This window comes from Syngnathus acus, chromosome 13 (assembly GCF_901709675.1).
Source record: "Syngnathus acus chromosome 13, fSynAcu1.2, whole genome shotgun sequence".
NCBI lineage: Eukaryota > Metazoa > Chordata > Actinopteri > Syngnathiformes > Syngnathidae > Syngnathus > Syngnathus acus.
Window position 1 is genome coordinate 16,612,760 of NC_051098.1, and position 11,414 is coordinate 16,624,173.

At 46.3% G+C, this 11,414-nt stretch overlaps 1 protein-coding gene across 1 annotated transcript; it reads left to right on the forward strand.

Annotated features, from left to right (window-relative positions):
• Positions 1-225: 225 nt before the first annotated feature.
• On the forward strand, positions 226-11,270 carry LOC119132462 (SR-related and CTD-associated factor 4-like). Its single transcript, XM_037267777.1, has 18 exons — positions 226-479; positions 1,938-2,021; positions 2,127-2,171; positions 2,242-2,403; positions 2,486-2,603; positions 2,896-3,017; positions 3,086-3,220; positions 3,293-3,363; positions 3,480-3,552; positions 3,739-3,834; positions 3,896-3,975; positions 4,082-4,266; positions 4,335-4,435; positions 4,511-4,624; positions 4,695-4,851; positions 4,924-5,036; positions 10,282-10,423; positions 10,534-11,270. The coding sequence occupies exons 1-18, from the start codon at positions 450-452 to the stop codon at positions 10,869-10,871; spliced, it is 2,166 nt and encodes a 721-aa protein (XP_037123672.1). The 5' UTR covers positions 226-449; the 3' UTR covers positions 10,872-11,270.
• Positions 11,271-11,414: the final 144 nt, after the last annotated feature.

Below are 11,414 nucleotides of genomic sequence, written 5' to 3' on the forward strand. Positions count from 1 at the left end.
TACACTATGAATGAAGGTATCTTTAGAATAAAAGGCATACGATGGTAGAATTGTATATATTGTTTTATTCTTTATCTTGGAAATAGAATGCTGAGGAATACGTACAAGCATATTAGAAAGTTATGAAATTAAGACGTCCCGTCGAGTCACTGCAATTTCTACTCCAACCACAGCACGGCAATGGTTGCCCAACAACGCCTCGTTGCCAACAACCAAAGGACGTCAAGGAAGAAGGCTGACGTGTATGACGTCACATTGCTCGCGTTTATCGAGGCGGTATGCGGCTAAAGCTAAGCTAAACTATGTAATCCTTCAAGAGGCCGATTATCATCTTTCTTTTGCTTAGTTACGTGGTTGTTATTATCGGCGTCGACATACATGGTGACGAGTAGTAAGAATAAAAAAAAGCTCGTCTTCTAATCGGGTTTGTGAAAGGCAAATCAAGAAGAATGGAAGCGGTGAACGCGTTCAACATGGAGGTAAAGTTTGCTCGTGTTCTGGTCCAAAGGGCGACAGTAGCGAACGGCGTTAGTGCTAGTCGTGTTTTCAGCTCAAATGTGCTAGATTGAAAATGAAACGCTTCTTCGTTGTGCTTTGTATTCCTTTGAATCGTCGATTGATCTGAATTGTTTGCGCCTGTTGTTGCTCGTATGCTAAGCAAGGCCTTTCGGATTCTGTGCTAAGCTAACTGCTAATTGAGATGCTCGGGTACCTCGCAAAGGCCACATTGTTGTGTGTGGTTTTTTAAGTGACGCGAACGTAGTAAGATGGCTGTTTTTGTTTAATCGCGATGCCTTCTGCAGTACAACTGACATTTGGCGAAGGTTTTTAACTGCCAGCAGCGGTTACCACCAAACAATTGAAGTCTTACTTATTTGCCCCGTTCAACTCCATTTTTTTTAGTGTACCCCAAGTGAGCCGGTCGACTATATTAGAAAATAAATAACATTCCAAATTAGTGTATACATTTACACGTGTGCAATTTTGAGATCACAGTGGATTACATACAACTAATCTAGAATTCATCTTAAATGTACATGAATGTCCACTGCCAACCTCTGTTAACTGAAATTTTGCATTGTTCTCCAATTTATGCTTGCATGCTGTACGTGTGACACCTTGCATTTATTTTATTAGTTTATTAGTTTAGTTTATTCAAATATGTGGTGCAATTCTTTTGTTGGGCATATCCCTTGTATGTGTGTTATTAAAGATTAAAGATTAAAGTCCCAATGATCGTCACACACACACCTGGGTGTGGTGAAATTTGTCCTCTGCATTTAACCCATCCCCGTGTGATTTTAATCCATCCCCTGGGGGAGAGGGGAGCAGTGAGCAGCAGCCATGCCGCGCTCGGGAATCAGTTGGTGATCTAACCCCCCAATTCCAACCCTTAATGCTGAGTGCCAAGCAGGGAGGCAATGGGTCCCATTTTTATAGTCTTTGGTATGACCCGGCCGGGGTTTGAACCCACAACCTTCCAGTCTCAGGGCGGACACTCTACCACTAGGCCACTGAGCTGGCATATGCATATGACAATGCCAAATAAGTTTGTAAGTGCAGTTTTAACTCACTGTTTTAGTAGTTATTTCTTTGTTTTACATGGAAATGGATTTATTGTGGCCCAATGATTTATCAACTGCCCGGTTTAATAGATCAATAGTAGTAGGCTAGCGCTTTTAAATTTGGTTCATTTCTTTTCTATTTTCACCTGTTTTCTAGCTTTGGTCATGTGGCATGGTTTGCAAGCTGAGTGCGATGACATTTTCAGTTGACAACAAGTGGCAAAATGGCCGCTCCCTGACATTCAATATGAGCTCATCCAAAAGAGCTGTCACTCTTTACTTAGCACTGCTATTTGCAAATTTGACATTTGTGGCTCCGGTTTTTGCTGAATTTGTGGTAAAGTAATGTTTGTTTTGTGTGCAACCTCTCAGTTGTTCTCCATGCTTGACATGAAGCCTCCCATATCGCGGGCTAAAATGATGTCGGTTACCAAGGCCGCCATCAAAGCCATTAAGGTAAACAGCCATTGCTCGAAATTGTACCATTTTAACAAACCTGAAGTGTGTTTGCGCATTTTATGTTCTTCGTAGTGACTGATGCCAGGTTTTTATTTTCGCTAGCTCTACAAGCATGTCGTCCAGATTGTTGAGAAGTTCATCAAGAGGGTATGTTGCACCGTCGTACGAGTTGGATGAATTTGTGCTTTGTCGCTTAAATTTGGTTTCTTTTCATCAGTGTAAACCCGAGCTCAAAGTTCCCGGCTTGTATGTGGTGGACTCTATCGTACGGCAGTCGCGTCACCAGTTTGGTGTGGACAAGGACGTGTTCGGGCCTCGCTTCTCCAAGAACTTCACAGACACCTTCCAGAATCTTTATAGCTGCTCAGAGGACGATAAGGTAGCTGCTCTTTGTGCGTTTGCTGCCATGAGGGAGGTACAACACAATGTTGAAAGCTAACTAACTTTTCTGTCTGTATCAGGACAAAATTGTCCGCGTGTTGAACCTGTGGCAGAAGAATAGCGTGTTTGACATGGACATCATCCAGCCTCTGATGGACATGGCTGAAAATGTCCCGTCACCCTCGCCGTCCCTTGAAAGTAAGACGAGAAAAGGACAGTTCATGTTTTCATTGGAAATATAAGGATGATAACCGTTTGTTTTTTGTTGCAATATCACAAATTACCACTAGACGGCACACATGTCAGTTGTGCTTACACTGGGACTTGTACTGCAATATAAGTTGGCCTATTTTTGCGGGATTAGAATGATTTGCAAGACAAATAATAAAACATTGGGTGACTAATGCCGCCTCCAGAAGTTAAGTTTCCCATCCCTTGTCTAAAGTGTGCATTGAGCATTAAGTGCGGCGTCTTTCGCATGTGTGAACAGTTCCCACGGAGTCACAGCCTCCTCCCACGACAGCGACCCTCAACATAGCTCCGCCACAAGTGTCCAATTCTGACGCCTTAGCCGCGGTGGCCCAGCTGTTCCAGTCCCCGCACGGTCAGGAGGTGAGTGTAAACTTCAAGCGTGCCGGCCGCTCTGCGACCGTTGTTCGCCATTGTCCTTTTATCCGCAGCTCCAGAGGATGCTTCACAGCTTGCAGCAGGTGGAAAAGAGCTACGCGGCCAATCATACAAACGGGCCAAATGCTCACCAGGTCAACGTGGCCCAGTCCCAAATGCACCGCGAAGAAAGAGGCACCCTGGCTGAGGTAGTTGCACGCTCGCAACACGTATCCCCGCTTTGACCTTTTGGAGCTGAAAATGTGGTTCCGCTTCCTCAGAAACTGCTCGACAGCTTTGACTATGACGACGAGCCCGAGAAGGTGGCAACAAACGACACGACGAGCTGTTTGTGAGTTACCTTTTGGATCCTATCGTAGAATAGCAGCAGCTGATGCCGTTGTAAATGTTAACAAACACACTTGTTGCGTTGAGTGTGTACGTCAATCATGCTGTGTTGAATTGTAGCAGCGGACGAGACGACGTCCATGGTCAGATGCGCAACATGGAGGCCGCTCATCCATTTCCGGGCGGATTTGAGGTAGCGACTCTTTTATGGGGAAGACTTTGAAACTTTGTCAAATTGCCCTAAAGCATTGCTTATAAAACAATATAGTTGATGTGGTAATGTTCCGGAACTGTGGGAAAAAATGGTGCAATTTCTGCGCCTATGCCACTCGATGCTGCTCATTCACTTGTTTGAAATTCATGTGATGATTCTTCTCAGTTTGGTGGAGTGGCGGGTGAGGCCGAGCGCCAGATGCTACCCACCGGATACCATTCCAGGAGTGAGCAATCTACGCTGATGAACTACCAATCGCAGGTATAGCGCAAAATGGATGGAGCCGCCATTTCGCTGTGTCATTTTGCATGTTGTCTGACAGGCGGACTCAAGGGAGGATCTTTATACACATCGAGAAGGCAGACACGGAGCCTACGGCAGAAGAACAAGATCCGGTTCCAAGTAAGATTCTTGTGGATTTGAACCAACCCTACGTCCAAGTTGGAGCGGATTGCGTCGAATTGACCATAACTCATTCTGCCATCACACGCTTCGCCCGTTCCCGTAGATCTCCGAGACGAAGACGCTCGCGCTCGTCGTCACGGTCGAGAAGGTCGAGGCACAGACGCTCCAGATCGCGCTCGAGAGAGAGCCGCCGGCTGCGCTCCCGCTCGCAGGACAGAAACGAGCGAGAGTGTGATAGGGACCGGCGGCAGAAAGGGCTCCCCGCCATCAAGAGCCAGACGCTCAGCGGTACGTCCCATGACTCGAAACCCAGATGTATGTGTGCCGAGCAGCATTCAATTTGTTTCGGTTCTCAGTGTGCACCACAACACTGTGGGTCGGTCAGCTGGACAAAAAAACCCAGCAGTCGGACGTGGTCTCCCTCCTGGAGGAATTTGGCCAGATCGAGTCGGTCAACGTAAGCGCGCTCCATCGTCACCGACTTCTAAAAGAGATGGACGGATTCTTATTGGCAACCTTTGTTTGTTTCCAGATGATCCCCCCGAGAGGTTGTGCCTACATCGTGATGGTGCATCGACTCGACGCCTACACGGCTTTGAACAAGCTCAGTCGCGGCTCATACAGAGTCAATCAGAAGCCTGTGAAGGTGCGGCCATTAACCATCCATTAGCCCCGCTTTTACGTTCCGTCAGTGATACCTTTGTGCTATTTCATAGATTGCGTGGGCTTTAAACAAAGGCATAAAGGCGCCACACAAAAAGTTCTGGGACGTCGAGCGAGGAGTCACCTACATCCCCTGGGCCAAAGCCAAAGCCGAGGAGCTGGAGAGTTATCGTGACGGCGGGATGCTGGACCCGGACACGCTCAGCGAAGGTGAGTCCATTCATTTGCCCTTTGTAGCCTAACCGCCCCCACACCAATCTCACGGGGTCTCTCGGTCTTCAGAGTGGAAAAGCCTTCTGGACCTCAACAATCCGCAGACGGCGGCCGTGAACGGCATGTCGGAAAGCGCGGCGGCGGCGGCAGCGGCAGGCGGGACCGTCCGAGCTCTGATTCAGGTAACGCTAATGTGCAGTCTAAAAGCTGTCCTTTCTCTTCCTGTTTGTTTGTTTGCTGCTTAATGGCCTCTTTTTGGAGGTCCCCTTCATCAGCTCTTGACATGTTGGGGGGGAAAATAAAATGGAGTGGAGCGGATGTGAATCAACTTCATTCTTTTGCACACCAATCGACAGCATCGAACTTGATTCCGTGTGTCTTCTGGTGCTCGCACAAATGCCATTTTAAGACTGGAAACAAGGAACCGCTCGGTGCTGATGCATGCTCACGTGCAAGCTCTACTTTGGTGCAAAGGAAACGTTTTCAGACTTGTCACAGACGAGGCAATATCTCCGTAAGCCGACAAGTAGTCGTGTCAAATTCGGTAGCATCTAACCACACCTGAAGAACATAAGTGTAACTATTCCAAATGCTTCACAGTCTTGACTCGGGACTGCCACCTTGCCAGTCTGGCTGGACCCTTCTCTTCATTTTATGCAATGTGTACAGCTCGCGTGATGCCACTTTGTGAACAATTGAATACTCTGATTTTTGTCTCCAAATATTTGCCTTTGAGGATTCCTCATCAAAGAGTGCAAACTGCACCAACACTGAGCAAAGGTTATCGGGGTTGAAGCTGATTTAGAAAAGAAAGTCCTAGAGGTGGGAGGGGGCGTTGCGTCCATCCGTCTTTTTGCGGAATTTGACAAATGTTGCATCTGCAAACTCTTTTTGTGGATGTTCGTTCATGTAAGTTAAAAAAAAAAAAAAAAATGAATAGCACTCTCCTCCACTGTGCTTGTCGGGGATGGGGAGCGTACCCCGTCTTATTTTAGGAGTGCGAGGCAAACACCCTGGACTGGTATTCCGCCAGGCACATATAGACAGCCACTCGCATTCAGAGCCATGCGAACGGAGCATGCAGCTTTTTGCAACGTGAAGGGAACCCGAAGTACCCCGGAGAGAACTTGCAAACCCCACCGGAAGGAAGGCTGGAGCTGAAACTTGAAAACCAGGTCAGTTAGGAAGACATGCAAAGCAGACAGCTACTCCAAGAAATAAAATGGAGACGGACGGACGGGGTGGCGGGTGGGTCGTTTGTATGCTTTAAAAATACTTTGCCATCTTCAAATATTCCTATGCACGCAAATTGTCGACATGCAAAGGAATGGAGTTTTTGGTGCCTTGCCCAGCCGGCCGGGATGGAAGAAAATAAAAGTTGTAGTCATGATCAGGTCGGACATCGCAGTTGTCACAAAGTGTCACATCAACGTGCACTCTTGAGCAACGGACGCGCAGAAGAGCCTGCTGTGTTTGTTGGGGAGAAAAAATAGCATTTGTTGGCTCTTCTGGAACTTCTCACAGAGGAGGATCACGAGCGCCTTTGCTACTTGTAGGAATCAAGGACTTGCTCCAAGGTTATACTTTACTATCAACCTTTTCCTTTCCGTCAGAAAATCAGCATTTCAAATCTTGATGGCGGGTCTCCAAGCTAGGGTCAGCTTGCCTTTCGGAGTCCGACATGTATTTGCCAGTGGCCCCGACATGTATTTGCCAGTGGCCCATGCTTCACGCTAACTAAACGTCCTGGTGGCGATATCCACTTTGTGTGGGTCCAATGCCGCTGACAGCTACAGCCACTAAACTTTAAGAACATGATTATCAGTTGTTGCCACCATTTTGCTAGCCAGCCATGACATCACATTGCTAAAGGCTGAGCCGCACTGTATTTGTTTACGGAGTAACGAATGACGAGAGAGCGCAAGTGAGTCACATTTCCTGACGCTTCTGCAGTATTATGTTCTATGCCTCAGTACTGCGCTGAAAAAAGCCCACAAGTTGTCCCGACCCACCAATCGCAGATAGAGGCAAAGAAACTGAGGCGCTAACATTTCTCGCAACAGAGAAATTCCATTACGGTGCCTTATTAACATGAACAGAAAGCTCCAAACAAAAAACAAAAAAATCCAATTACTTGATGGCTTAGTTTTAGCAGGTGGTAACTGCTCAAAGTGGCCTTCTTGATCCAGAAGTTTTCTGTATGCAGCTCGGGAGGAAAAAGTTTGGAAGAACATCAAATAGGTGAGTGTGGAAGCATCTGGCAAATAACTACTGACAGACAAGAGAAAAAGGAGGGTGGCATTTAATTTTGATCTAAAAACTGGAGGTGAGTTTGTTGTGCAGCTGCAAACAAAAGTACAAAGGAAATACTCTTGAAGCATGCCGGGGGTGCCCATCAAAGAAGGGACGCTCGGCCCGGCTTGGCTCGGCTCGTGGGATTAACAAGGAGCTGCCCCCGATGGGATCGGACCAGTCTGGTAAGAGCCGACACGGCATCAAAGCTGATTGACTTGACGTTGGCGCGCTCTGCTTCCACCAGAGTAGACGTTTGGGTTCATTGTCTTTTGCATGCGACTCGAAACACGTGAACCCCCTCTTAAGCCTTCTGTCCGACTCATCCGTTCCAGTGAATTTAGGGGGAACATTTACCAAAAATATATTGGACATAAAAGATGTTGACTAGTAGTGGCAAAAACAAAAGTTTAATGAAATACGTCAATATTAGCAAAAGGAGTTTATGACCTTGCCCTTTTTTATTTTTGACCCATAAACATTACTGGATTTCTGAATTGAAAGTTTTGACAGAAATGTGGCTTTCAATTTATGTCTAAATCCAAATCTTGTGTGTGATGCTGGTTGAAATTGAACATGTGCAGAGTAGCTCAGAACCTTTTTTTTAACACAGTAACAGAATTTGAAAGGATTTTTATTTTTGGCTCGTTGTTCTAACGCTGGACATTAACACATCTGGTATGAGCGGGTTTTAATATTATTCGTCTATGATATAAAAATGAAAAGTAACGTCCCATTTATGTCCCCCTTTTTTAAAAAAATGGATTAGTTCAAAAGGACAACTATTTGCATTTGTGCTGCTTTCAACACTCTTGTGCCAACTTTGAAATAACGTTGAGCTGAAGACATTTGCATCGATACATTTGTCCTGGCCAAGTCGCCAGCATCGTTTGGCTCGTTTGCTGTTGCGCAAATGTTGAGCTGGGAGGCCATATTGAACTTCAGTGGCCTTCTTGCACTCACTTTGACTGCGCCAGCGTGTGTATGACATCACGGTGCCCTGCACAGATGAAGTCAACCTTCTCCGCTTTTGAAGTGGTGATGTGAAATAACACATCACCAGGGTTTTGAACTTATTGAAGTTTTGCAGTACTCTCTAGTGCAATCAGTTGTGCTGCTCCGGAACTATGATCATGATTAAAGTAGAGATTATATGAATAAAGTCCAAGGGTGTCAAAACAAAGCAATAGCATCTTGGCGAAAGTGTTAAAAAAATAATAATAATAATAAAGCATTTGTGTCTTGTGCAGGTGTTGCACATGTTACACAGAATAAGCCACTTCTTTACAGGATAAAGCCTTGTAATTATATGTTGTTCCCTGATGTCAGAGGTCTTGTAATATTGACAAATCCAAAAATGGCCGCAGCTTCTGTTTTTGACTGGTGCGTAACGTGATGATAACCATAGAAGTGGCCGGCCTTCACTCGTTCTGTCCCGGTTGCTCGATGAAAAATGGCCCCAGCCACAGAAAGCAGCGCCGGCCGGAAGCGTCCGTTGATTTTGTGTGGCTCCGGTCACAGGTGAGCTGCAGCCAATCACATTCCCACCTATGGACAATTTGGAGTCTTCAACAAGCGTGTTTTTGGATCATTCTGCCAAAACTCACACGAGCGCGCCGGCAGAATGAGGAAAGCCAGAGCCCGGATTCCAACCCGAAACCGTAGAACTGTGACGCATATGCGCTAAGACGACAGAATTTCCCCTCCAGGTCCGGGCTATGGCAAAGCGTGATGGATAGGGACAGACCCCCCTGAGTAAGAGACACCCCCCCCCCCCCCACCAGGATTTGTAATTGTGTATGGGTACCACAAGATGGTGGCAAAGGACATTTTGTTTGATGAAGCTCCTCAATTCACTTCCAATTGTTTACGTGAATCAAACTTGCGAGCTGGGAGTGCTGGCTGCGCTCTGAGCACAAAACAGCCAATAGGTGAGTTTTTCGGACAAATCTGGCGGAACGCGGAACTGGCAAATTGCACCTGAGCGGTGGCGTGCAAAGCGCGTGATTATGATGGCTGCTAATAAAAAAAAAAGAAGAGGGAGAGCGGGTGAGGTGGCTGTGGACGAAAGCTCCATAAAAGGTTTTCATCGCCAGGAGATTTATTGATCACTTTGGCATGCATCTGGCATACTGCCCAGCTGAAGACATTTTCATGGCAGCAGGGGTGTTGTGGTTGCTCCCCCTGGGGGCCATTCGCACCGTTGGCCCCCCACTTTGCACGCCACTGCACAAGAAGAAAATGGAATGACTTTGATAACCTCTTTGTAAACAAATTGTCATCATGAAGCGTGGGTACATGAACTCTCTCTCTCTTGCTCGCCTTGATTTCATGTAACTAGAAGGTTAACATTTAAGCTTCGGGTCCAGCCAAAGTTTCTTCTTGCAGCTTGTCGTTTTTGCAAGCAACATGTACCGGTTGCACGAGAAAAATACTGAAATCTTTTAGCCTCACTGTGCACAATTTTAAGGTCAACTTCATGAAAGGCAGCGTTGATGGCTAAGAGGCAAGTGTGATGAACTGCAAATTGCCAAAACAGAAACGGCTGCTCAGTTCGCAGCAACACACACAAAAAAAAAGGTTCCAGTGGACTGAGTTTGTGTCTGCATGTTTACGGACCTCTCCAAAATAGCCCGGAACGCCTCTGAGACAATACCAATACCAGACAATTTAAATGAATTGATATTTTTTTTATCATGAAACAGTTGTTTTAATTAGTATCTGTAGCATATTTAATTTGACATTCACCTTTACTGGTTAATTATAAATGAAGTATACATCAATTATCAGCATTTTATCAATTATCTTCTTATACCTTGGAAAAAAATGAAATTGTATTTTACTAATTAGATCACACATACACAAACTTTTTAAAATGTCATCTACGCATGAATTCTTTTTTTTTTTTTACAAATTTACCTCCGTAAGCTAATTAAAAAATGACAGTGAATTATTTGATGAAAAGAAACTGTTGGTAATTTATTCTTTTTACCTCATGTGCAACTGGCATGTACCATCCATTTGTTTTCCAAACAAAAGTTTCCTGGCTGTGCCTGACCAAGTCGTGCTGTATTGTCCTCAGCGAAACTTTTTGCTGCTTTTAAAGGCTTCATGTTGCGCTTGTCTGTCTTGCAGGCTCCCGCCGTCCAACAGGGGGCACCCATGGGAAGCCCGCCGCCATACCTGCCCCTGGGTATGCTGTCCCCAGGGTCCCTGCCTAGCACGGGGGGCCTGATGCTGATCCCGCCAAAGTTAAAGCCTGACGCCCTGGCAGCAGGTAGGACCCTCACGCAGCAGCGGGGGGCCACAAATAGCCCCCGAGCCAGACTTTGGACACCTGTCATGACTTGTTGACACTCACAATCATCTGATGTCTTTTCCGGGCAGCCGTCAAATCCCCAACGGAGTCGACGCCCAACCCCGAAGGAGACAAACTCTCGGAGCGTCTGCTGGGCTCCCCCACCGCCATCAAGCTGCAGACGCCTCCGCCAGGTCTCCCCCCAATGCGTCCTCCTCACCTGCCGCCATTCCTCTCGCCGCCCGCCATGATGCCCGCAGGACCCGCCTTCCCCCCGGAAAGGTTCCGGATGGCTTTGCCCTTCCCCCCTCGCGGCCCCATGCTCCACCGGCCTCCTTTTCTGCAGCCGGAGGGCACCGTGCCATCTTTCAGGGGACGGCCGGGCTTCGGAGGCCCGCCGCCCCGCCTGCCCAGGGGGAGCTGGTGATCAAGCAACCTCTCGTTGCCATCTCATCAAAACGAGGACAAAGAGCATCTCGGCTGTAAATACTGTACATGCGTGCCACCCTTTGTGATCTTTTTGTATATTTGAAGGGAAAATGAGTCTAGTTTAAGTGCTAAGGCTACAAAGGAAAAGCTTTATTGACAATGCTAACTTCTAGAAAGAGCCAAAAGTGTGTTTTGTTTAATCACCTTTACTTGTTCTTCACGTTTTGATTAAAAAAGATAAAACTACCACTAGCAACCAGCATCATGGGCTATCACTTTGTGACGATCATTAAAAAACAAAAGCTACAGTATATTTAATCTCCTAGGTTTCATTTTGACATCATGTCGGTCTGAGAATCATGCGAAAAAAATATCTACCAATGCAGAAATGTCAGTTTAAAAAAAATTGGGTTTTACCTTTTGTATTAATCCCCTGAAATAAAGGAACTTTCACACCATATTTGGATGAATTGAGATGGAATAATCATTTGTTGATGAACATGTATCTGTCTTAAACTACATATTAAAGTCGCTTATATAG

Excerpts from the sequence above, each read along its gene's own strand:
- LOC119132462 (XM_037267777.1), top strand. The coding sequence starts at position 450 with ATGGAAGCGGTGAACGCGTTCAACATGGAG. Across the intron at positions 3,976-4,081 it reads AGAACAAGATCCGGTTCCAA|ATCTCCGAGACGAAGACGCT; the intron begins GTAAGATTCTTG and ends CCGTTCCCGTAG. Across the intron at positions 4,267-4,334 it reads CAAGAGCCAGACGCTCAGCG|TGTGCACCACAACACTGTGG; the intron begins GTACGTCCCATG and ends TTCGGTTCTCAG.